Source organism: Leptonychotes weddellii, chromosome 11 (assembly GCF_054177405.1).
Source record: "Leptonychotes weddellii isolate Sample4059 chromosome 11, ASM5417740v2, whole genome shotgun sequence".
NCBI classification, from domain to species: Eukaryota; Metazoa; Chordata; class Mammalia; order Carnivora; family Phocidae; genus Leptonychotes; species Leptonychotes weddellii.
Window position 1 is genome coordinate 7,627,994 of NC_138379.1, and position 26,962 is coordinate 7,654,955.

The window sequence follows — 26,962 nt, forward strand, 5'->3', positions numbered from 1 at the left end:
GAGGACAGGAATGGGCGTTCAGGTAACACCTCCTGATGAAACATGCTACTGTTTCTGCAGGTAAAGGCATGACTGATTCATGAAATGGGATAAATAAAGCTTATAAAAAGCCTCACATCCGTTCAAGGCAGGTTTTCCTTCAAAGGAGTTTGCCACCTAACTTGGGTTTTTAGAGCTTTTTGGATTTCAGAATTACAGAGAGAGAGATCATGGGTTTTGTACAGTTTTGTACGTGTGTTTTGTTTATATACAGTATTTTGTATGTATTTCTTTTTCTAAAGCATCATTTTATTTTAACAAAGTGACATACACGTACACACACACACACACACACAGTATAAAAGTCGGTAGTATTGCAATGTTCATAATAAAAAAGAACATCCTTTCGACCTCCTACTCCTTTCTCCAGAGGCAATCACTTGTCCTTTGGGCTGTGTCTTTTGCTATTTGCTTCAAAATTTTTCAAAGAGATGGTTATGCTGTTTCTTCTGGATTTTTATAATTGAAATAGTAATAATTTCTTCTATAAAGTTAGGGTTTAGCATCTTTACCACTCTCCCACATCTTCCTTTCCCTCATCCTTCCAACAGTTAGATCACAGTTTTTGACTAAAAAAGTATTCGTAGTTGCCTTATTATATGGGTATATTTATATGTTCTTCCTTAACTGAGGTTTCTTGTGAATTATGATTGCATTTCTTGTAATGAATTACCTGTATCATGTTTTTTGCTAGTTTTAGTGTTGTGTGCTTATCACTAATGTATCTCAAGGGATAGACTCCTAAAACCTCTCAGTATGGTCTTCATACTTCAGGTTGTTTTTTTTTTTTCCTTGGGAGCATCACTCCTTGGCATTGTGTTCTCCTCTACCCTGCACTGCTTCCTTTAGTCCTGATACACAGCTATCCCACTGGCAATTTCTTTCTTTTTAAAAAAAATTATTATTTTTTCCCTTGTGATGAAAACATTTAAAGATCTACTCACTTTGCAACTTTTAAGTATTATTAACTATAATCACCATGTTGTATCCCCACGATTTATGTATTTTATAGCTGGAAGTTTGTACTTTTTTTTTTTTTAAGATTTTATTTTTAAGTAATCTCTACATCCAGTGTGGGCTTGGACTCACAACCCTGAGATCAAGAGTCCTATGCTCTTCTGACTGAGCCAGCCAGACACCCCTGGAAGTTTGTACTTTTTAACCCCCTTCACTTTTTTTCCCCTACTCCCACTCCACCTCTGTATCCATATGCTTGTTTGTTTTTTAAGTGTTTAAGTTTTTTTTTTTTTTCCAGATTCTACATATAATTGAGATCATACGGTGTTTGCCTTTCTGCCTCTGACTTAGTAAAACTTAGTATGATGCCCTCAAGGTCCATCCATATTGTTGGAGATGGCCAGATGGCCGCCTTTTTTATGGCACATAATATTCCACTGAATATATGCACCATGTTTTTTGTATCCATCCACCGATGGACACTGAGGTTGCTTCCATATCTTGGCATTTGTGAATAAAGCTGCATTGACTATGGGGGTGCATATGTCTTTTTGAGTTGCTGTTTTCGTTTTCTTCAAGTAATTACTTGGAAGTGGAATTGCTGGATCATATGGTGGTTTCATTTTTAATTTTTTGAGGACCTTCCATATTGTTTTTCATAATAGTTGCACCAGTTAAATTTCTGCCAGCAGTGGACAACGGTTCCCTTTTTGCCACATTCTCACCAACACTTAATATTTCTTTTCTTTTTGATAAATATTCATTCTAATAGGTGTGAGGAGGTATCTCATTATGGTTTTTATTTTCATTTCCCTGATATTATTGATGGTGAGCATCTTTTCATATACTCATTGGCCATGAAATGCCAAATGGATATATCTTCCTTACAAAATGTCTATTTAGATCTTCTGCCCATTTTTTAATTGGATTGTGGGTTTTTTTTCCCCTGTTGAGTTGTATGAATTCTTTTTATACTGTGGCTGTTAACCTTATCTGATAAATGATTTTCAAATACTTTCTCTCACTTGGTAGGTTGCTTTTTCATTTTGTTAGTGGTTTTCTTTGCTGTGAAGCTTTTTAGTTTGATGTTGTTCTACTTGTTTGTTGTGGCTTTTGCTGCCTTTGTTTTTGTTTCCAAATCCAGTCGTTGAGACTGACATCAAGGAGCTTACCACCTATGTTTTCTTCTAAGAGTGTTAGGGTTTCAGGTTTTATGTTCAAGTCTTTGATCCATTTTGATTTAATTTTTGTGTGTGGTGTAAGAAAGTGGTCCAGTTTCATTCTTTTGCATGTAGCTTTCCAGTTTTCCCAGCACCACTTAATGACGAGACTGTCCTTTCCTCATTGTCTATTCTTGGTTTCTTTGTCTTAAAGTCAATCGATCATATATGCAGGGGTTTATTTCTGGGAGAATAGAAAGCTATTCTATTCCATTGATCTGTGTGTCTGTTTTTGTGCCAATATCATACTGTTTTGATTACTATAGCTTGAAATCCGGGCCTGGGAATTTCTTTTCAGTTCCTTTTGCAGTTGGAGCCCTTTTAATCTTTTGTTTATTCTCTCTCTGTTTTTTTTTGGTTTATTCTCTTCTTAATTCTAAACATTCTACACTAGCTTTCTGAGAAAGGATAGAATGGATGTATAGTAGATAACTTTTTTGAGTTCTTGTAAGTCTGAGAATATTTTAATTTTATCTTAGAATTATAGGATAGGAATAATTTTCTTTTAGAATTGAGGGCATTGCTTCATTGCCTTCCAGCTTCCAGTGTTGCTGCTGAAGTCCCACACCATCTGATTCCTGATCCTTTGTATGTGACCTTTTTCTCTCTGAAGCTTATAAGATCTTCTTATTCTTGGCATGAATTTTCATGGTAATGTACCTTAGTGTGGGCTTTTTCTTCATTCTTTGTAAATGCATATGGTCAGAAAGATAAAATGTTGCAGCTGTTGCAACCAGGAAAAAACAGGATGCTGTTAAAAAGCAACATTCAGAAAACAAACAAAAGCTTGGAAATGAACACTATGTCAGTAAAATTGGAAACTTCAGTAGAGAAGGAGGTGGAAGCTAAATTGGAGAAAATCTCCCTGGTGGGCTGAATGAGAGGACAGAGCAGAAGTCACACCAGAGGGAGGGAATGAAGCAGAGACAGAAGAGCCGGGCGGGGGAGGAGAGAAGAGGGAAAAAGGGAAGAGAGGAGCGGGAGAGGTGGAGGAGAGGGAGAATGGGAGGGCATAGCCAACAAGGAAAATTTGAGCATCAGTTTAGGAGAGGTTGCACCTGTTAATAACGACAGGTGTTTTAGTAAAACAGAGAAAATGGAGGGAAAGAAATTATAAGGAATAATATAAGATGATGTTCTAGAATTGAAGGACACAAGTTTTTTTCTTTCTTTTTTTTAAAGATTTTATTTATTTATTTGAGACAGAGAGAGAATGAGAGAGAGAGAGAGAGCACATGAGAGGGGGGAGGGTCAGAGGGAGAAGCAGGCTCCCCGCCGAGCAGGGAGCCCGATGCGGGACTCGATCCAGGGACTCCAGGATCATGACCTGAGCCGAAGGCAGTCGCTCAACCAACTGAACCACCCAGGCGCCCCACAAGTTTTTTTCTTTCCTGCTAGTAGCTTCTCACAAAGGTCTGGTGTCCTTGGCCATGTGTATTTAAGAGGGAGCTGTTAAAAATCTGATGGGACCTTTGGTAAGAGGGTGGGCCTGGTGTACTGCTTTGGATCACAGTGAGGTGACTGGGCAAGAATATTTGGGTATTTTGTTGCAACCCCTGAATGTCTGTATTTGCAGCCTGTTCTTGGGCTGTCATTTTCCCCAGAGAAGAATTCTTTAAACTCCTGCCTGGGTGGGTAGAAGCTTGCTGTGTCTCCAGCAGAATGGGAGGCCAAGGAGTCTCACTATTCAGTATGTAGACCTTGACTTAAGTGCCCATTTCCAGTAAAGTAGGGGACTTACCTTACTCCTCTCGGCTGAGTTTGGTATCAAAGTGTAAGTTATTTCTGGTTTATCTCCAGACAGTACACTTTCCGTTTTCTGTGGGGGCAGGAAGAGAATTTGGAGCACAGGGAGGGAGCAGGATCTGGGAGTGTAGGTGCTCTCTCCGGAGACTTTCAATCGTTTCTTTAGTTGTTAGCCCTGCTCCCTCATCCCCTCCTTCATGGTGATGGGTGCTTCTAATTTCTGAGCCTTTCAGGGATTCTGCTGAGAAAATCTGCTTGTTTTTGTTGGCCTGTCACAGATAAGGCAGAGAAAGCCAAAACCTGAGATAGTTTTCATTTCTCTGTTTTCCTTCCAGAGTGTTTTTGACAACTCTTCTTTATTGCCCTATCATTTCTCATCCCCTTTGACCTGTGAGTTTATAACTTTTAAACTTCATTTTGCTATATTTTTAGTGAGAGGCTTCATGAGGACATAGAGATGAATGTCTGTGTAAACCCTGACCTTAGAGAACGTGGTCATTTGGTCATTTGCGTGGTGTACACGCTCTTGGCCCAGTGCTCCTCCTGCTGCCGGAGATACAGTAGTGAGGGAACAGACAAACATCCTTGCCCTCCTGGAGCGTAAATTCTAGTAGTGAAGACAGGCACTGATCAAAATAAGTAAAGGTATAGTATGTTAGATAGTGAGATGGGTTAAGGAAAGATATTTAAAAGAGATGTGGGGGTAAGAAGAATTGTGGGGAAACTTGTAATCTTTTGAGGCAGATGGTTGGGAAGCCTTCTTTGAGAAGGAGCCATTTGAGTGAAGACCACAAAAAGTGAGGGAGCAGATTGTGCCATTATTTGGGGGGAGAACCTTACAGGCAGAAGGAGGAGTCAGAACAAAGGCCCTAAGGTAGCAGTGTGCACAGCATGTTTGAGGAAGAGTGAGGAGGGCCAAGGTGGCCAGATCTCACTGGAAGGGGCTGGCTTTTCTGCTATGAGGTTGGAGGGTTTTAAGCAGAGGCATGATGTGATCTAAGTAATCTTATAACAGAGCCATTGTGGCTACTGTCCGGGGAATAGTCTGGGGACGGAGCAAGGGCCGAGGTAGGGAGACCAGTTTAGGAAGCTGTCGTAATATTCCAAGCCACACGGAAGCTGTGAGCGGTTGGATTATGGGTTTGCTAGTGATTTGGCATATGGATGTGAGACAGGAACAACAGATTGTTTTAAGGTTCATGGCTCTCCAGGCTTTTGAAACTGTAGAACTTGGGTCTCATAAGTAGCTTGAGTCTGTTAAATGAATTCTTTTTTAAATAATAGCTATAGAAATACTTTAAATAATTTTGCCTAACAAACCATTAACTCTTCTTTTTTAAAGCTCTTCACAGAATATGGTCGTCTGGCAATGGATGAAATTTTCCAAAAACCCTTTCAGGTAGAATGCTAACTATAAATGTAATTCGTGTCTTTGTATTGTTTTTTTAAAGATTTACTTATTTTAGAGGGAGCACATTCGAGTTGGGGAGGGCAGAGGGAGAGAGAGAATCTCAGACTCCCTGCTGAGTGCTGAGCCCCACATGGGGCTTGATCTCACGACCCTGAGATCATGACCTGAGCCAAAACCAAGAGTTGGATGCTTAACCAACTGAGCCACCCACGTGCCCCTCATGTCTTTGTTTTAGTTCAGAGATCAGCGAACTGCAGCCCGCAGGCCAAATCAGGCTAGCTGCCTGATATTATATGACCTGTGAGTTAGGAATGGTTTTTATATTTTTGAATGGTTGAAATCAAAAAAGCAATACTATTTCATGACATGTGTAAATTAGCTGTGGACCCGGACATTTATTTATTTTTTAATTTTTTTAAAGATTTTATTTATTTGACAGAGACACAGTGAGAAAAGGAACACAAGCAGGGGGAATGGGAGAGGGAGAAGCAGGCTTCCTGCTGAGCAGGGAGCCCAATGTGGGGCTCGATCCCAGGGTCCTGGGATCACGACCTGAGCCGAAGGCAGATGCTTAGTGACTGAGCTACCCAGGCGCCCCGACACTGACATTTAAATTGCAGATAAAGTTTTATTGGAACACAGCTATACTCATTTGTTCATAGCTGCTGCTTTTTTTTTTTTTTTTTAAGATTTTATTTATTTATTTGAGAGAGAGAGCACGTGCACAAGCAGGGGCAGAGGGAGAAGTGGACACCCTGCTGAGCAGGGAGCCAGATGCGGGGTTCGATCCCAGGACCCTGAGATCATGACCTGAGCCAAAGGCAGATGCTTAACAGACTGAGCCACCCAGGGACCCTCCATAGCTGCTCCATTCTTGTTATGACCATCTAGGATACTTACTCTTAGGTCCTTTATGAAAAAGTTTTCTGGCCCCTGCTTTAGCCAGTTGTGTCATAAGGATGAGAATGCATAGTAACCTCAGTAAGATTAGAGGAGTTTTAAGTATTATTATTTAATTTAGTTTTCCTTTCTAACATTAAAAGTAGATCTGATTTCATGATTAGCTGGTACCATGTTGTTTTCTTGTCCTTTACCACATTCCTTGCGCTTGACTTTAGAGCAGAGCCCTGAATTTAACATCTCCTCAATCTCTTTCTTCTGCTCTTACCAACCCATGGGAACAAAAATAGCCGATAGGATATATTCACCTCACATTTGACTTAATACATGTCCTTCTAGTGTTTATAAGGTTTCTAAAACTTTACAGAAGAAATAAATCCTTTACAATTTCTTACCCCCTTTGAAGAAGTTGGCACTATGCAAAGAAGTATTTCAGTTGTTATTTTGAAAATGAATTTCTGCAACCTTAATAATGTGTTTTTTCTTTTCCTAAATAGACACTGATGTTTTTGGTTCGAGACTGGAGTTTCCCTTATGAATACAGCTATGGACTACAGGGAGGAATGTCCTTTTTGGATAAGCGTCTACAGGTAAGAAGAAATATAATCTTCTGAGGAATTACCTACAAGGAAAGTAGTGGTAACTTTCTCATTTGCCTTTAGCTATAGTATTTAAAGCAGATTATGGAAAATTCTTCTAAGTGTGTTAAATACTTATGAATATTAGTGCACTGATGGTATTCACATAGGAGTGAAGAGCCTGGGTATCGAGTGCACAGGGATTGCAGAGGACTCTGGCTTTGAAGGACTTTTGAAGGACTTCTGACTCTGGCCCAAGCTTTGATCGTGGTTTCCATTTCACATTTTGCACCAGGTTCTATATGTGCCTTTAGAATGTCGTATTCAGAATTTTAGTTCTGTTGTTCTTATTCAGAATTCTTTCTTGTTTTGGGGTGGATATAAACAGGCTTAGCCTGTTGTCCAAAATTAAAATACGGGAGTCCTTTGTCAATCACTAATAACTAGTTAGATCCTCTTTCATGTCCACAAACCTTCCCTTGTTCTTCCGAAGTATTGTGCAATACTTTTTTTTTTTTTAAAGATTTTATTTATTTGTTTGGCAGAGAGAGACACAGCGAGAGAGGGGCACAAGCAGGGGGAGTGGGAGAGGGAGAAGCAGGCTTCCTGCTGAGCAGGGAGCTTGATGCGGGGCTCGATCCCAGGACCCTGGGATCATGACCTGAGCTGAAGGCAGATGCTTAACTACTGAGCCACCCAGGTGCCCCTGCAATACTGTTTTTTAAGAAACTTTAGTCCCTGTTCTTTGGTTGCTATGGGAACCAAACCATGGTTAATCAAATGTATGCATTTATTTGCTTCTAGGGTACTGAGTTTTCTCAGTGGACACAATGTAGGTTGCTATGATCCATCAGAGCTGGGAAATCTTTCCTTTGTCCTATACTAGTGGTTCCTAGTGAAGAAAAACAAATGGTCTTTTGTAAATTGTTGGTCTTCACTGGCAGGTAAAAGAACATCAACACGAGGAAATTCAGAATGTCCGAAACCACATTCACTCTTGCTTTTCCAACGTCATCTGTTTTCTCCTACCACACCCAGGACTCCAGGTGGCCACAAGCCCTGACTTTGATGGGAAATTGAAAGGTGTGTTACAAATGATGTTATTTTAGACCGGTGATTTGATCTTTGGAATTAAATAGTGATCAGAAAATGTAAATTATGGATCCAGTGAATGCTGAAGAGGAACAGCATGTTCTCTTAGAAAGAATAGTATTTAGAGTCCACTTCATTTTTTTGCTTCTGCCTTACTGCGACCATTAGAATTCACCTTAATTTTTCCATCTGAAGTGGTGGTGGTCATATTCATCAATGATCTTTCTAAGAGGCCTGTTTTAATTACTGGTTTACAAGAGATAAAAGCGCTAAATAAAGGAACACTAAACATTGGTCAGCTGATAATTACCAAGTACAATTAAATTCTCAAAGGAAGGTAACATGATGCACGGCATGGCTGTGTGTTTTCATCTTTGTGATTAGCGCAGAGCCTGGTGCTGGGTCATGTGTGAGTATCAGGAAGTGTTGACTAGGTGTTAGCTTAGAGAAATTACGAGTCGGGAGTCTTGGATTCCATTGTCTTATTTTTGTTCCTTATTCATTAAGACCTTGTGTCATGTAATGCCTAGTCTTCAGTTTACACATGTGTTAAACTAGCATGTTTGTTTATAAACTTATCTGAGCTTCTCAGGTTCCCAGTAAAGTAGGAATAAAAATAGCTGCCATTTCTCCAGGCTCCGCTGTATTTCCCACTGCCCATCTCTTTGGGTTGCTATAACAAAATGCCATACACTGGGTGACTTATCAACAACAGAAATCTATTTCTCATGGTTCTGGAGGCTGGAAGTCCAAGGTCAGGGTGCCTGCATGGTCAGGTGATGTCTGTCTTCCTATTCTCAGCCTTCTGGTTGTACCCTCATGCATGGAAGGGCTAGGAAGCTCTGTGGGGTCTCTTTTATAAGCACCCTAGTGCCATTCACAGGGGTTTTGTCCTCATGACCTAATCACCCCTCAAAGGCCCCACCTAATACCATCACCTGTAGGGGTTAGGATTTCCACATACAAATTTGGCAGGGACACAAACATTCAGACCATAGCACCAACACTGCTAGTTTACTTTGCTACTTCATGCTCCCAGTGCTTCCATAAACTGATACTGTCTCTTTTATCCCACAGATGAAGAAACTGAGTTAGGAAAGTTAAGGAACTTGCTCACAGTATTCCGCTAGTAAGTGGGGGGTGGGGGGGGGCAGAGATTTACATCTAGATTCTTTTTGCCCCAAAGTCATATTGGGCTAAAACAGAAGTTCTTCTGTTATTTTGGGGAAATAATTTAGAGGGTATACAATGTTTAGTTTCCAGAAGAACTTGCCTTTTGAAGTGGGAGTTTTTCATAGCCTGTAATAAACATAAAATTCATCATTTTCAATTTATTTGACTTATTTAATCCAAGAACGTTAATGTACTTGTTCAGTTTAAGATTTACATTCCAGCTGGTCTTCATAATACAGAAGAAACCGAGTTTGAGAGACTTCTTACCTTTACCTTCTGTTTGTCACTGTGTGATATTTTTATGTGGTTGGCAGCTTTCCTGAGCAGGAGACTTCAAGAGCCTATTAGATGGCTATTCAGAAATCCAAGTTTGGGGTCTAGCTTTGGAGAGAAATCTGCTCAGGCAACATTGGAGCTAGAACCTTCTATTTCAAAAGCAGTTGCAAGTGACTTTTCTGAGTGGAGTATATAGAGGAAGTTGAGTGTGTAGGTGATGTGTTCCTTTAGGGTTTTCACACTCTTACTAGACATACCTTTACCAAACCTGAACTTGGGTTTGTTCGTCACTGGGAGGGGAGGTGTCCAGGGCATTCCTAAATGAGACTGCTGAGGAGGGGGTGAGTTCAGGGACTTCCTCATGCACTTGATCCTCAGCATGTTCTCAGGTTATCAGGTATAAACGTAGAAAAAGGCATTCCGTTGTATTTTCAAGCATTTTAATGTTTCAAAACATTGTTTTAAAATTCACTTTTATTATGTTATTCCAGGAAATAGGAAGAGCTTTTTAAGGTTTTCTAACCCCGACTTTTGAAATTTTGTATCACTGTTGGGTGTGCATATTCTATCTGTTTCCTAGGACTGCTGTAACAAAGTACCATAAACTGGGAGGCTTAGGACCGCAGAAATTTACTGCCTAACAGTTCAGGAGACCAGAATTCTGTAGTCATGGTGTCCACATTGATTCCTTCTGGCGGCTCTGAGGGAGAATCTGCTCCCTCTTTCTCTCCTAGCTTCTAGGGTTTGCTGGCGGGCCTTGGCGTCCTTTGGCTTGGAGCTGCGTGCGTCACTTTGGTCTCTGTCATCACATGGCTGCCTTCTTTCTGTGTCTCTGTGTGTTCTCTCTTATAAGCACACTGCTGTTTGGATTTAGGTTCCCCCCTGATCAGTGTGATCTCAACTAGTTACATCTGTAATTTCCAAGTAACTTAATGTCCTGAGATTCCAGGAGGATATGCACTTTGGGGGGATACTGTTCAACCCTCTATGTATTTAACACTTATGAACAGCTTCTCACTAAATATTCATTGTGCTAATTTTCCTATTATAGTTATAAAATAGGAAACAAATTCTGTATAAGCTGTTAGTATCATAATTATGTACTATTTGCTTCCCTCATCCATCATTGAACTTAAAAACACACTTACGGGGTTAAAATCTTAACTCTCTTACATGGAAAGGCAAGTCCCAAAGGAAGAAGTACAAATGGTGAGTATATACTCATGAAAATACGTGTAGCAGGGGCGCCTGGGTGGCTCAGTCGTTAAGCGTCTGCCTTCGGCTCAGGTCATGATCCCAGGGTCCTGGGATCGAGCCCCACATCGGGCTCCCTGCTCCGCGGGAAGCCTGCTTCTCCCTCTCCCACTCCCCCTGCTTGTGTTCCCTCTCTCACTGTGTCTCCCTCTCTCTCTGTCAAATAAATAAATAAAATCTTAAAAAAAAAAAAAAATGTAGGGGCGCCTGGGTGGCTCAGTTGGTTAAGCGACTGCCTTCGGCTCAGGTCATGATCCTGGAGTCCCTGGATCGAGTCCCGCATCGCGCTCCCTGCTCGGCGGGGAGCCTGCTTCTCCCTCTGACCCTCCCCCTGTGCTCTCTCTCTCTCTCTCATTCTGTCTCAAATAAATAAATAAAATCTTTAAAAAAAAAAAATGTAGCATCACAATAATTGAGAAAGTGCAAATGTATTGGTACAAATTCATAGTCTTTATGGGTCAGTATCAAAATTTAAAATGTTTACATCCTTTGATCCAGTATTTCACTTTTAGGAAAGTATTTTAAAGAACTATCCAAATAAGTACATAAAAATATATGGAGAAGGATATGTATTACTATAGCATTATTATAATAGGGAATAATTAGAAACAACTTAAATGGGTATTTTTGAGGAATTGGTTAAATTATGGTACATTTGCACTTTTAAAAGTTTATTTTAAAACTTATTTAAAGTCTTTTTTTTTTTTAAGAGAGCAGAGAGGAAGGGCAGAGGGAGAGAGAGAGAATCTTAAGCAGGCTTCACGCTTAGTGCGGAGCCTGACATAGGGCTCCATCTCATGACCCGAGCCGAAATCAAGAGTCAGATGCTTCACTGATTGAGCCGCCCATTTAAAGGTGCCCCTATTTCAAATCCTTTAAAAGGTTAAGGTAGATAGATGGATCTATCTGTGTTTACATAGATGTCTGTGACATATTATTAAATGTAAAAAGGTTGTGTAGTAACATATGTTATATGATCCTATTTATTTAAAAATGTATATTTATAATTATGTTTTTAAAAGGAAAGATTTAAAAAATAAAAATTTTCTTTTTTGCTTTACCTTAAAAATATATTTATATCTGCCTTGTGTGTCTGTTTCAGGAACTATAGTCATTAGGAGGATTGCTCATAAAGAATTCTTATTAGCTCTGCAAAGGTTTATGTACTTTTAGGGGCTTTGCAGATGGATATTTTGTAATTTTAGGCAACTTTCTAATAGGATATTGAAGGGTTTTGAGTGAAGTGTAAATTGGACGATAAATTGCAAATAGTTGGTGGCTTGGAGTACTTGGCAAGTGCTTGATTGAGAACCACATAAACTTTATTGTGGGGGACCTGTAAATAGAACTGATGTATTTTTCAGAGTTAAAGAAAATGCCTACATGTTGTCTTTTCTCAAGTATATACTTGTGTGATGACTTGGTTGAGATCCTGCAAACCCCATTCCATATAACCCGGGAAAGACAACAGTAGCTTGAGAGTGGTTAGGGCTAATACACAGAAGGACCTTAATGTAATTACTGTAGAACATTTAAATTTAGTAAGAGTTACATTTTCTGCAGATGTTCTCCTAAATACTTCAGGGATTATTTTAGTGGTTTTATTTGCTGTATTTTTTTTTTTTTTTTTTTAAAGAATGACCATTTATTCAGAGATGAACACTTGCCAAACACAATCTTAGTTTTGGTAATCGCTGCTCAGCTGCTGCTTCCTCTTAGCTCGATGAGCTCACTTTTGAGACCCCTTTCATCAGACATAGATGACTCTGCCATCACCATAAAGAAAACTGTCATCTTCGTATTTTCTAGAGAGACCTAATGCAGTAACCCCTGAGTTGTTTAGCCAGAAATTAAACGGAAGAGTTTGTAGGGCACAATCTTCTTTGACACCATGAGATTTTGAGATTGTCAGGAGATAGTTCTTGTCTGTTCTGAGTCTAAAACTAGTGTTTTGGTATAGCCTTTATAGAAGAATTACTAGCTGAGGGTCTGTTAAATCTGGGTAAAATCGAATATAGGAACAATCTTTGGTGTCTATATTGTGCTAGTTTCTTGAGTGAAATATTTTTGAAGTTCTTAGTCTTTTAGTATGATAAAAGTTGAAACCATAAAAAAAGCGTTGTTTTTTTTTTTTTTTTTTGGAATAGGTAATACATTCACATGTTTAAAATCCCAAGAAGGATTAAAAAGTATTCAGGGAAAAGTCTCTTCCACTTTTTTAGGCTTCCAGAGTTTCTTTAGTATGTGCAAGCAAATATGAATATACACAGAATAACATAGCATGTACACTATTTTATCGTTTTTCACTCCAAGTTATAAAGAATTTGTCCCACTTTTTTTCTTGAAATTTTGTAGTTTTATTTTTCACATTATAATTTATGATCCAGTTTAGATCCATCTTATTTTCTGAATGGCTGCCCTTTTTCCCAAAAGTATTAATTGAATAGTTCAACTTCCCCCACTGGTTGAAATGTCACCTTTATCATATATTAAGCCACTAATCAATGTGTAATATGGGGATTAACCCCTTTTTAAAATTGGTAAAGGCCATACTTTGGCGCCATCCTGAGGAGACTATAGAATTAAAAGTATTTGGATGGGAGATTGGTACCCATTTATTTAGGTGGGATAGATTAAAAAACCAAAAAAAATTTTTGATGCCATGAGATCTTATAATTGATCAGTTATTTAAGATGGGTTGGGAATCGGGTGCCTGGGTGGCTCCGTTGGTTAAGCGACGGCCTTCGGCTCAGGTCATGATCCTGGAGTCCCAGGATCGAGTCCTGCATCGGGCTACCTGCTCAGCAGGGAGTCTGCTTCTCCCTCTCCCGCTCCCCCCTCTTGTGCTCTTTCTCTCTCTCACTCTCTCTTTCAAATAAATAAATAAAATCTTTTAAAAAAAAAAAAAAAGATGGGTTGGGAATCGGTAGAGATGAGAGGTACATGTTACTATTTAGAGAGAAATGTTATGTAGGTTTTAATTTATGAGGCATAAATAACTTCTAGGTAGATTACAGAGTTAAATTATAAAAATTAAAGCATGCGGAAAATTTAATTTTATTCGACCTCTGGAATTGGGGAAGGACTTTTTAAAATTAGGAGGAATAAAAGAAATTGCCAAGGAAAAATGGTATAGGTTTGAATACCTAATAATTTTATGCATATTAAAAAAAAGGCAAACTGGAGAAAATATTTCAGTGATTGTAGTATACATAAGGATAGAGGATAGCATATTTGTTTACTTTGTGAAGAATGACTGTATTCCAAGATACAGGCCCCTGGTAGGGGAAAAGGAAATCAGCTGACGAACCAGTATGGGAGAAAGCTTGGTCTAACTAGCAACAACAGAAATGAAAGCAAATTAAAATAATGAGCTACCATTAAATTTTAAAATGTACTATTAGGTATACAAAAGAATGCAAAAGTTTTACATATATAAAAGGATACATAGAACTTATATATGTAAGATATAAAACCTCATATAATGAACATCATGAACCTATTACCCAACTTAATATCTAGAACCAGAATTGGCAAATTTTTTCTGTAATGGACCAGATAGTAAATATTTTAAGTTTTGGGGGCCATACAATTACTCATCGTTGCTGTTGTAACAAGAAAGCAGCCATAGACAATGCATAAATGAAGACATGATTGTGTTTCAACAAAACTTTACTGACAGTTACAGTTAGCAGGCCATATTTGGGCCAAGGGCTGTAGTTTGCTACTCTGTCGTCTAGAACATTACCAGTACTATTTTCTATACCTGTGTGCTTCTTTCCTATCCCGTCTCCCTGCCTCCCCACAGAAATAACCGCTATTCTAAATTTTGCTTATTTCACCCTTGAATTTTTAAAAAAATCATTACTTGTGTTTGAATCACTTAGTCTGTTGCTAAGTTTAATTTTGAACTTACAAAAAATAGTATGTGGCCAACTTGTATTTTCATTGAGTGTTTTATTTATTTATTTTTTTTAATTAAAAAATTTTAGGGGCACCTGGGTGGCTCAGGTCCTTCGGCTCAGGTCATGATCCCAGGATGCTGGCATTGAGTCCCACATCGGGCTTCCTGCTCAGTGGGGAGTCTGCTTCTCCCTGTCCCTCTGCCCTTCCCTCCGCTCATGCTTTCTCTCTCTCTCACGCTTTCTCAAATAAATAAAATCTTTCTTTTTTTTAAGATTTTTTTTTTAATTTATTGAGAGAGAGAGAATGATAGGGAGAGAGCATGAGAGTGGGGAGAGTCAGAGGGAGAAGCAGACTCCCTGCTGAGCAGGGAGCCCAATGTGGGGCTTGATCCTGGGACTCCAGGATCACGACCTGAGCCGAAGGCAGTCACTTAAACAACTGAGCCACCCAGGCGCCCTCAAATAAATAAAATCTTTAAAAAAAATTTTTTTTAAAGATTTTATTTAGAGAGTGTGCACGAGAGTGCGCCTGCAAGTGAGGGGAGGGGCAGAGGGAGAGGGAGAAAGAGAATCTCAAGCAGACTCTGTGCTTTGTGCGGAGCTGACATGGGGCTGGATTCCATAATCCTGAGATTGTGACCTGAGCCAAAATCAAGTCGGACATTCAACTGACTAAACTAGCCAGGTGCCCTGAGTGTTTTATTTCTGAGATTATCTGTGTTACTGCATGTAGTTTAGTTCATTCACTTTTTTAAACATTTTATTTATTCATTTGAGAGAGAGAGAGACAGAGGGAGAGGCAGAGGGTGAGGGAGAAGCAGACTCCCCACTGAGCCAGGAGCCTGGATGTGGGGCTCGATCCCAGGACCCCGAGACCCATGACCCGAGCCGAAGGCAGATGCCCAACCATTTGAGCTACCCAGGCGCCCCTAGTTCATTCACTTTTACTGTAGTATAATTGTGCCTTCTGCGAATATAACACAGTTTATTCTCGATGGAAATGTGAGCTTTTCCAGTTTCTTGCTCTTATGAACAGTGCTGCAGACATTCTAGTATATGTGGATATATGGGAGTCTCCCAAAGATATGTGCTTTAAAAGCAGAATTCCTGGATATTAGAATTTGTATATTTTTACCTTACTGGATAATGCCAGATTGTTTTCCAAAGTGGTTGTTCCAAATTATACTCCCTTCATCAGTGTATATAGAAATTCCTGTTGATCCATATCATAGGCAATGCTTAGAGTTATCAGACATCTAGTTTTTACCAAATTAGTGATAAAAAACAGTATGTCATTGTGGCCTTAAATTGCATTTCTCTGGTTACTAATGGGATTGAATATCTTTTGATATATTTATTTACATCCATGCTTCCTTTCCTCTGCAATTCCTATTCACGCCTGTTCAGTTTTAGATTGGGTTTGTCTTTCTCTGCAATGTATAGATCCTATATGTGTATTTTAAGATATGAACCTTTGTTTGTTATATGTTGCAGATATCTTCTCCCATCTTCTGTCTTGTCTTTTTTTATGGTGTCTTAGCTTAAATGTGATTGAATTCATTCACCTTTGATCTTATGTAGTGCTTTTTTAAGTCTTGTTTTAGAAAATCCTTTCCTTTCTCCACACACACACCTGCACACACTCTCCCTTGCTCTCTTTCTCTCTCTCTCAAGTATTGTCTTTCATATTTGTGTTTAATCCACTGGGAATTAATTTTTATGTATGTATGAAGTAGAGATCCATTTTCTATTTTTCTATAGATACCAATACTTTGACATCATTTATTGAATACTCTGTCTTCCCAATATTTATAATTTCTCATACATTTTTTAAAAACGCTTTTCATTGGGGTGCCTGGGTGGCTCAGTGGGTTAAGCATCTGCCTTCGGCTCAGGTCATGACCCAGGGTCCTGGGATCGAGTTCCGCATCGGGCTCCCTGCTCAGTTTGAGCCTCAAAGTAGAGATTGCTTAAAAATAAAATCTTTTTTTTTTTAAGATTTTATTTATTTATTCATGAGAGAGAGAGGCAGAGGCAGAGGGAGAAGCAGACTCCCCACTGAGCAGGGAGCCCGATGTGGGACTTGACCCCAGGACTCTGGGATCATGACCTGAGCTGAAGGCAGATGCTTAACCGACTGAGCCACCCAGGCATCCCTTAAAAATAAAATCTTAAAAAAAAATCTCTAGTGTGTTGAGAGTTGTAAACAGCTTTCTTATACATTGGTGGGAGAGGTAGAAATTGGTAATCTTTCACAAAAACAACTTAGCAATATATAGGAGCCTTGAAAAGGAAGGGAATACTTTATTTTTTTTAAAGATTTTAAAAATTTATTCATTTGACAGAGAGAGTGAGCACAAGTGGGGAGAACAGCAGGTGGAGGGGGAGGGAGTAGTAGCAGACTCCCCGCTGAGCAGGGAGCCCGACGAGGGGCTCAACCCCAGGACCCTGGGACCATGACCTGAGCTGAAGGCAGACGCTTAACTGACTGAGCCACCCAGGCACCCCGGAAGGGAATACTTTAAATGTTAATCATCATTATCTGGCTTTATGGATTTTTTTTTAATTCGTTTTGAATGTCTTCCAGGAGTGTGTACATTGTCATTATATTATCTAGTAATTGCTTTTAGAGGACCATATATTCTAAGGAAAGAATCTAAGGAAATAAAAGTAACCCGAAGATTTTTCTACAGAGATTCTTAATTTGTAATTGGAAAAATTTAGAAGCTGCTTTTGTTTTATTCGCGGCTCTGCTCCCAACTCTTACAACAATGTCTGCCACAAAAGGGTTCTCAAAAACTGTTGAATGAATAAAATTTGAAATCAGAATGTCTCAGTTTTATACATTAGAGTTATGGAGTGTTGAAGAGTTCCTACCTTGATGTGGGTTCCTACCCACTTTCTTTTCAGCTGATGTGTGAATTAGTTGGGAACCCCAGAAGATTCCTTGTATTTTAATTCCCTTGTGTCTTCAGAGTTGGACCAGCTAGTTCTCACTTTGAGGAAAGAGCTCTTAATTAATGGCTCTCCTGCACCCTCAATGGGAATTTTGTAGAAGCTGTGAAGAAGCTGTCATCTTTCCTGAGATAGTAGCCTTTTCCTTTTGGGATGGCCCAGAGGGTCCTGAGGAGATAATAGAAAATACCATGAGGTACAGGTGCTTCTACTTATTTTAACATTAAAAATTGAACAACAGAAAAGCAAGTGGATGATGAGTAGTGATTTCTAATGGATCCAAGGGGGAGTGTGAAGGTATGGTAAGGAAGAGAGGACTAGAGGGGTTGATAATTGATTTTTTTGAAATTCTTTAAGAAGTGAGATTTCTTGAAAGGCTAGGGAGTAGACTAAATCCCCCAGAATGAAAACCAGGGGAAGAATATTCTGCATATTCTGTTCTAGACTAGGCAGCCCTTAATCCCCGGAAGGAAGGAGACAGTAAAGGTACATGCAGACAGAGGTCCATCAGCAACCTGGTCATGGGCAGAAAGTGTCAGACACAGTTGGGACTCCCTCCCCTTACTTTTCTTTTTTTTAAGATTTTATTTATTTATGAGAGAGAGAGATCGAGCATGAGCAGGGAGAAGGGCAGAGAGAGAAGCAGACTCCCTGTTGAGCAGGGAGCCCAATGTGGGGCTCGATCCCAGGACCCTGGGATCATGACCTGAGCCGAAGGCAGACACTTAACTGACTGAAACACCCAGGCATCCCTCCTTCCCCTCACTTTCAACTAGCACATGTTAAAACAGTTGGATAGACTGAAGATTGCATTTTATGCTCAGCTTGGTTGAATAAACCCGTTTGGCTTACTGTTTTCTTCATGGTCTTGTGAACAGATATTGCCGGTGAATTCAAAGAGCAGTTACAGACCCTGATTCCATTTGTGTTAAACCCAGCTAATTTAATGGAAAAGGAGATCAATGGCTCAAAAGTCACCTGTCGGGGGCTACTGGAGTATTTTAAGGTAAATATGCGTTTTAATTATCAAAATATTTGACTTTTGGTAAAACTGATCTAGGTTGTAAACTAACTTGAATTTTATTATTTTAAAGCTTAGGGGCAAGTTTCATGGGGGAGATGGTGAGAGGCATTTTCAGAGCCTCCAGTGTCCTTCCAGGAGTGGGCCACTGGGTGGCAGTATCGGTCTAAGAACCAAATGGATGTTCTTTGCACTTTCTTAGAGGAGTAATTACTGTGGCTAAAGGAAGATTGTTCCTCAAGGAAGATGGTGTGGACAGGAGGTGGTTAGGAAGTTGCCGTGAGTAGGAGGAGACGGCATCTAGATGTGACATGGCTACTTCAAGGCGGACGGTCACTGTGCCCACAGGTAGTGGTGAGGCCAGTGTGCATGGGGAATCTGGTGGGACTCCTAGCCTTGCTAGGCTCGTGCTGCTTGAGAACAGTTTTAGTTAACTAAAAATGCTAACATTCACTCAAAGGTGTGTTGTGTTTTTGCTAATTCCTGGGTGTTGATCTAGGTCTTTAGGAAAATGCAGTTGTATGGTCATTTTCTAAAAATTAAAGTATTAAATGTGACAGAATCACATTTTTCACAATTGATTTTATGTTTATATTCTAAGGCATATATTAAAATTTACCAAGGAGAAGATCTGCCTCATCCCAAATCCATGCTTCAGGTAAGCAGTTCTTTGACATCCGAAATGATACTGTTGGATTCCTTGTTGACTCGTACACAAGAAGCAGCGTCCTTTAAGAAGAGAATGTGGGGCGCCTGGGTGGCTCAGGTGGTTAGGCATCTGACGCTTGATTTCAGTTCAGGTCATGATCTCAGGGTCCTGGAACGGAGCCCCAGGTAGGGCTCTGTGCTCAGTGGGGTAGTCTGCTTGAAAATTCTCTCTCTCTCCCTCTCCCTTTGCCCCTTCCCCCACTTGTGCACATGCTGTCTCTCTCTAAAATAAATAAGACTTAAAAAAAAAAAAAAGGAGAGAATGCTTTTGCTCTCCTTGCCTGTTATGCTGAAGTATGTGAATTTTTAGCACATTCTTCAGCATTGTGACTGCCCTCTGGGTTGGGTTTTTTTTTTTTTTTTAAGATTTTATTTATTTATTTGACAGAGAGAGAGAGGGAGGGAGCACAAGCAGGAGGAGGGGCAGAGGAAGAGGGAGAAGCAGGCTCCCCGCTGAGCAGAGAGCCTGACATGGGCTCAATCCCAGGACTTTGGGATCATGACTGAGCTGAAGGCAGATGCTTAATTTACTGAGCCACCTAGGCACCCCTGCGCCCAGGGTTTTTTTGTGCGTATTCATGGGGGTACAGTTAAAGCAGAACGGCCCCTTACTGGGCCTGGTCTTCCCACCAAATGCACTGTGGAGAGCACTGTTTTATTACACCCAGGTAGAAAAAGCGCAGTTATCTTAGACAAATTATTGTCCTGTTTTCTGTTGTCTACTTTAGTAGAACACGTCCCGACATACCTATTTACTACTTACTGGTCAGGTTTTTTATTTTGGGGGACTTTTATTTTCAACATCTTGCTATTTTCAAGATGTCATTTTGTTAACACATAATTTCTGACTTTCATGGGCAGAACATAAAGCCGTTTACTGCCAGATGTTTACTTCTTTAGTAGCAAAACATTTTTACAAAGGAAGCTAGAATTTGGAATTCATGTAAAGATAAATTTTTTCCCTTTTTTGACCCACGTCTATTTCTTGACACTTATTTTTTTAAGATTTTATTTATTTTATCTATTTATTTATTTTTTAAGATTTTATGTATTTATTTGACAGAGAGAGAGACAGTGAGAGAGGGAACAGAAGCAGGGGGAGTGGGAGAGGGAGAAGCAGGCCTCCCGCTGAGCAGGGAGCCCGGATGCGGGACTCGATCCCAGGACCCTGGGATCATGACTGAGCCGAAGGCAGATGCTTTAACAACTGAGCCACACAGGTGCCCCAAAGATTTTATTTATTCATTTGAGACACAGAGATACAGAGAGAGAGAGAGCATGAGCTGCAGGAGACACAGAGCAAGAGGGAGAGGCAGGCAGGCTCCCTGCTGAGTCAGGAGCCCGATATGGGGCTTGATCCCAGGACCCTGGGATCATGACCTGAGCCGAAGGCAGACATTTAACCATCTGAGCCACCCAGGCGCCCCTATTTCTTAACACTTAAAATGGAAGCAAAGGGAGTGATATTTCCAGAGGTTTAATTGATGATAAAGACTCCTTATGTCTAAGAATGTTTTTTGGCAGAAAATTTGGTAGAAAAGTAGTATTTTATTTTATAAATTGGGCTGTATGGAAACAAAAAATGGCAGAAGGATCCTAAAAAAGGAAGAATGGGGACAGGGTGAGAGGACGTTGGCACTTGGTTATTTGTGGAAGAATGTTAAAAGAGGGGATTCAGAGCTCATGCTTTCCTTTCTTAAAAGGCCACCGCTGAAGCCAACAATTTAGCAGCTGCAGCCTCCGCCAAAGACATTTATTACAATAACATGGAAGAGGTATGTTGGGCACGTGTCTTATTCTGATGTATCTATCACCTGGCCCTGTTGCTGACTTCAGAAGCCCAAACTGATCCTGTTTAATGTATCTGAAGATGATGAGACAACAAAGCTGTGTTCAGGTCCCCCTGGTAATTGGGGTCTTCTAGTTCTTTCCATTGCTAAGCAAGACTTTCTTTTGGTGCAGTTAATGTCACCTTGCTTATTTCAGTGTGCTTTTCAGAGGAAGTGAACCCAGACTTTTACTGGTCTTGGTCAAGTTAATTTCTAATATCTTAAAATGTTCTGACTTTTTCAGTGTTTTCACTTGTTTTATTGGGCACTTGTTTTCAAAGCGATCTTCAACACGTTATGTCTTTATTCTTTTTAGGTTTGTGGGGGAGAGAAACCTTATTTGTCTCCAGACATTCTGGAGGAGAAGCACTGTGAATTCAAGCAGCTTGCTCTGGACCATTTTAGGAAGACCAAGAAGATGGGTGGGAAGGATTTTAGCCTTCGTTACCAGCAGGAGCTGGAGGAGGAGATCAGGTTGCTCTATGAGAACTTCTGCAAACACAACGGCAGCAAGAATGTCTTTAGCACCTTCCGAACCCCTGCGGTGCTTTTCACGGGCATCGTGATTTTGTACATAGCCTCAGGCCTCACTGGCTTTGTTGGTCTTGAGATTGTGGCCCAGCTGTTCAACTGTATGGTTGGACTGCTGTTAATAGCACTTCTTACTTGGGGATACATCAGGTATTCTGGTCAATACCGTGAGCTGGGCGGAGCAATTGATTCTGGTGCAGCATATGTACTAGAGCAGGTGAGTGGTGCCAGCTGACGAGGCTACGGGTTGATAACGGACAGATGTTTGTGCTTTTATTGTAAAGTATTTCCATTTGGAAGAGTTTCACAGTGAAAGAAGGCATGAGAAACTTCCCCTGACCATTTTTTGTTTTTTGATAGGCATTACGTTGTATCATCCTTCTTTAGGATGTTAATATTTATTCCTAATATTTTGTTTCCATGCCTAAAAACTGCCCTCTAATGCGAGAAAATGCTAACTTAGACATACTGTGTTACTCATGGGGAGCTTCTAACCACATGCTCTTTAGACGCAATTCCTGTGTGATTCTCCCCCATCCAAGGTTAATATGCTTCACTGAAAATCAGCAGCTTTGAAATTTTTCTATTTTGAGTTCTAATGGATGGCATCTCTTTCGCTTAAAATCTTTAAAAAAGCCAGTGGCTTTTGACATTGACGTGATCTCCAGGTGTACAGATCCTTGAGACTCGGATTTCTTTTTCCGAGTACCAGGAGCAGATCGGTTGAGTCAGAAGCTTGTGAGGAGCCACGGTGGCTTCCCAGCCCACCACGATAACGGAGCAGAGGCTTCGCTGACTCTGGGGAGCCAGCTGCCGCTACAGGTTCCCCCGACACCTGCATTTTCATTTCCCGATTTTCTGGTAACCTACCCGTGATGTAGACAGATTTCTGAAAGTTTATCTCTGAAGTCTCTCTCGATGCTGTGTTGTATTTTATTAACTTACGTGTTGAATAAATGGACTCTTGCAGGCTACTTCTCATATGGGTAATTCCACTCAGTCCGCTGTGAGGGATGCAGTTGGGAGGCCAGTTGTGGATAAAAAAGCTCAATAGCATCTTGACGAGAGGAGCCAACAAGAACGCGACCAGCCCCTCCTGATTTCTGGGTTTCTGCCACGGCCACAGGTCCAGGTCCAGAGGAACGCAGATTTGGGATCACCGGGGAAGAGCTGAAACTCAGCAATAATAAATTCATAGACAGACCTTTCCCGTGGCTTCAAATTCTTAAACATACTTCCATTTCTGTTGGAAGCATTTTTTCCTTGCTGATATAGATCACGCCTGCGTCTATTTTCTTATTACTCTCTGCTTTGTGCACTTTATGGGGGAGAAAGCTAAAGGAAAAACTGCATATGTGGTTTTAAATCCTGTATGTGCCACTTAGTGCCTTTTAAGATTGAATCCAGGCTTTTGAGGACATGATAGGGAGGGAATCAAGAATAACCTCATGAAAGATGCTGTTTTTTGGTGAAACCTATCTGTTCTTCTATACCTTACTATTTTAAAATGTTTACAAAACTTGCAAAAGCTTCAGAACAAAAGACTGAAAAGGATGCCATTACACTTTTAAAATCTTATAATGTTAAAGAATCCTGCTTGCCACATAGTGTGGAAAATCCATATCCTGTTTAAATCCACCATACACTGAAATTTATGGTCTTTTACTGACAGGCTGACAGTTTTGTTGGAGCATACTCTTATTTTTGCCTTCATTCCTCTAGCTTCTTTTTAGAAAAGAGGCAAACATGCCTTGAAGAGCCAGAGCGGCTCATAATGAAAGGAGTGAGCTTGATATTTTAAACAAAAAAGCTTGAGTTTAAATGAACCATGTGACCTCTGATAAGTCACTTGAACTTGTGCCTTGCTCAGATTCACTGTTCGCAGGTTTATATACACATCTGTATTATATATAACTCACGGTTGTCATTTAGAGGTCTTGTTTTCAAGAGTTCTACTGAAGAACAGAACTTTATTAAGGATTAGAGGAAAGACATTACCAAACACTACTGCCTTTAGTTGTCCTGTTTCATGTGGCCTAGCAGTAAATCAGGTCTTTATCCAAAACACTTACTTGCGTTTTCCTAGGCACTGTCTAGTATTTTTAATAATAAAGCTAAAATTGTCAGTTTTGTTTAGCGAATCTTCCTTTCTTTAACCTCACTTGACTAGTCTGGTAGCTTTAAAATAGCTTTGGCTTAGTGAGGACCAGAGTCCCACCCAAATATGGACAGTATCTAGAAGTATCTAAGAAATCTTTTTTATTTACCTTGATTGGGTGGTAAAAATTTCTCTATGAGTTGCCTTTTCCTTTGATTTATAATATAATGGTGAATTATTGTGGATTTTTAAACTTCATAAAACTTGCCTTTAAGTATTTATAAAAACATTCAGGTATGAGAGGCTTAATTAAGATAGTTTTTGTTGTGGGAGGGAGATAGGAAGGCTTAGGCGAAACCCAAGTGTAGATTCTATATACGTGAAGAAGTCTGAACGGAAGGCAGAAGAAAGAAGCATGTAATCTCTTTATTAAAGAATTTTCTTTTTACTACATTAACACTTCACCACTGAAGTATTTTTATGAGTCTGAATTAATTCCAAGCATTTTATATTTTTTTCCTGTCTACATACCATCTTGCCCCTAAGTTCTTGCTAGTTTATTCAATTGCCATTAAATTTTAGGAAAATTCCAGCTTGTTCTAAAAACTGTTTATTTGCCTATCAGTGCTGCTTAGTGTTGACTGTTAAATTGAAGGCTTCTCTTTGAAATTTTGGTGCATTTTCAGGTAGCCTCTCATCTTCCTGAAGGTTCATACTTATTCGCTAAAGGCCTTGCAGGTGTTGAGATACTTGGCTTTTAATGCATTGTAGAGGCACATTTATAGATTTCAGAATAATTGTCTAGAGTGATGCTTTTAATGGTGAGAAAAGGATGATGTGTCTAAAACTTATTTTAATACTGAAGTATTAGAATTTTTAAAGTAAAACAATATGTGATAATGTATGACGAAGTGAAATCTTAAGATTTAGTTCAGATTCACCATTTCTGTTTTGATCTTAAAATAATTTGGTTTAATTCCCTGGGGAAGCCTTATTATTTTTGTCTTTATTAGTTAATTTATTCTGGCTCTGGGAAGTATTGATAAAGTTTTCTCAGTGAAGATCCTTAATGAGTTTTCTTTGGTTTCTTTTCTCTATTTTTACAGTAAATTGGTGGTTTTATATCACCTTTTTCAATAAAAGGTGCATCCTCATTGCTGGCTTTAAATAATCCGGGGAGATTTATAACCAGGTTGAAAAGAATGTCTTGTACGTCTTAACTTCCCTCAGCCTTTAGTTTGTGGGTCAGAGACATTGCTTAGGTGTTCACACTGCAAGTGTTTGTGTGGTGTATGTAGCTCCGCAACTCCTGACCAGCCTTTTCACACAAACATTTATGGTTTGCACATTTCTAACGGTTATATGGGGCATAGTCCTATTAACGTGGAAAAGGAGGTTTTCAGAATTTCTATGAAAAGTATTCATTTCAGAAAAAAAAATTTTTAAAAATCCAATTAGCTTTTTATAGTAAAAATAATAGAATCAAAATTTCAATTCTTTCTAGATTGGTTTGTAGATACAATGGGGGTGAATGATCATGTATGATGATCAACATCTTCAGAGCCATGCCCTATTTTAGCAATATACCAAGAAGTCTGTTCCGTGGAGGTTTATGTGTTAACACCTTCTTTGTACTTGGTAGAATTGCCTATGAATATTGTTTTGCTTTATCTGCTCTTTCTTTTTTCTCAACATGAAGTGAAAGGCTTTAGGCACATAAACAAACAAACTGCCTTGTTACTGGCAGGGTGTTCCCTTAGCAGGTCATAGCCAGTGTTTTACCTACCTTATAAAAGTAGTGTCTTGGGTAGGGTGAGTTTGGATGGGTATTTATGTATTATGGATGAGTTACAGATAAGTAGGTTGACCTAAGCCCAGGCAAAAGTGATAAAAAAACAAAACTAAATAGTTTTATTTTTCCCTAGAGTTTTTTTTCTTTTTAAAAATAATTTATATGGGAAGTCTTCATAGGCCTTTTTTCCCCCTCATAGAACTATTGAAATGTAATTTAGGATGATTTTAGGATGGCTACCATCCAAGGTAGCCAGTGTGGGCTACATCTTTCTGGCTTACATTTATACCTGACAAAATTTTAGTCAAGGAATAGGGCATAATGAAGACAAGCTTCAGTCATGAAAGTACAAACTATTTGTGTAAGTGATTTTTTAAAATGACAATGACCATTTGCTGCGATAGGATAGTTTTCCTTATGTCCTGTTGTAGTTATGTTTTGGGTAGTCGCTGTCATCTATGTTAGAGTGCCCAAGACGTACTTGGGAGGCTTGTTTAAAACCATTCTGATTCCTAGCTTTATGTTAGGGATTGCCTCAGTGGGTCTGGGTTGTGGCCCTGGAATCACCCCTTCGATAGTATTGCAGGTGGCTCAGAGACCAGTGAGAGAGATGCTCCGTGGGTTGGGAAGGTGCAATCAGTATTGTTTGGAGCCGAGGGGACAGACAGCTTCTACCTGTGCTCAGAATAGGTGCTCTGCTTCCAGGACTATGACTGAGGGTTCACCGTGTTCCGAGTAATAAGGGCGATGTCTTTCATCTAGAGGATTAGCTAAGCTAGTTAAAGCTGTTTTTCTAAATTAAGGTATCATAGTGCCTTCTCTGAAAAGTGAATGTACAAGTGTCCTGTTTACTAACAGGTGTAATTAGGATTAAAAAAAAAAAAAACACTTTTTGAAAGTAGTTTTTCTTTAAAAAAAAAAAGCAAAATTCAGCACTGTGACTTGAACCCCTCATCTTTCGTGCACAGAAAACCTTAAGCCATAAATAAAAATAATAAAAAGGAAGGAGAAGATAATTTTGAAAATTAGTTACAGAAGTACCCCTATAACAGGAACTTTTCAAAACAGATCTAGGAGCAGAAAGATTTCAAAAGAAAATGTTCTTCCTTGGAAGGAGTTTTCATGCGCCAGAACTAAAATTTAAATGTAGTGCTCTTCTGACCAAGGAAAGATTACATTTGATTGCTGAAGCTTTCTAATTTAGATGGCTAAATGCTACCATGGACTTAAACCTTAAAGGGGTTCGTATTAATCCTGAGCATGTACAAGTTTTCTTTTTCTTTTCTTTAAAAAATGATTTGTTGAAAATACTTTCTCCTAGACCCTTGCCTTTGAACGGCTTTAAAATTTAATATACTTTTTAAAAAGTGCAATGGGATGAGATTATGCTATTAGTTTATTAAAAGCATGTTTTCTGTTTCTTAATTGTAAGGTCATTTAATTGAATAAAGATCATAGCACCATGTCAGTGTTTTGT

The 26,962-nt window shown here is 39.5% G+C and overlaps 1 protein-coding gene across 1 annotated transcript; it reads left to right on the forward strand.

Moving 5' to 3' along the window:
* The first annotated feature begins 5,113 nt into the window (after positions 1-5,113).
* On the forward strand, positions 5,114-26,949 carry ATL3 (atlastin GTPase 3). The gene is made up of 8 exons (XM_081797937.1): positions 5,114-5,361; positions 6,771-6,863; positions 7,796-7,934; positions 18,385-18,512; positions 19,129-19,185; positions 20,939-21,010; positions 21,381-21,812; positions 22,566-26,949. The coding sequence occupies exons 1-8, from the start codon at positions 5,332-5,334 to the stop codon at positions 22,647-22,649; spliced, it is 1,035 nt and encodes a 344-aa protein (XP_081654063.1). The 5' UTR covers positions 5,114-5,331; the 3' UTR covers positions 22,650-26,949.
* Positions 26,950-26,962: the final 13 nt, after the last annotated feature.

Coding starts and splice junctions, on each gene's coding strand:
- ATL3 (XM_081797937.1), top strand. CDS start 5,332: ATGGATGAAATTTTCCAAAAACCCTTTCAG. Junction 7,935..18,384: donor CTTTGATGGGAAATTGAAAG/GTGTGTTACAAA, acceptor TCTTGTGAACAG/ATATTGCCGGTGAATTCAAA. Junction 21,813..22,565: donor CAGCATATGTACTAGAGCAG/GTGAGTGGTGCC, acceptor GGACTCTTGCAG/GCTACTTCTCATATGGGTAA.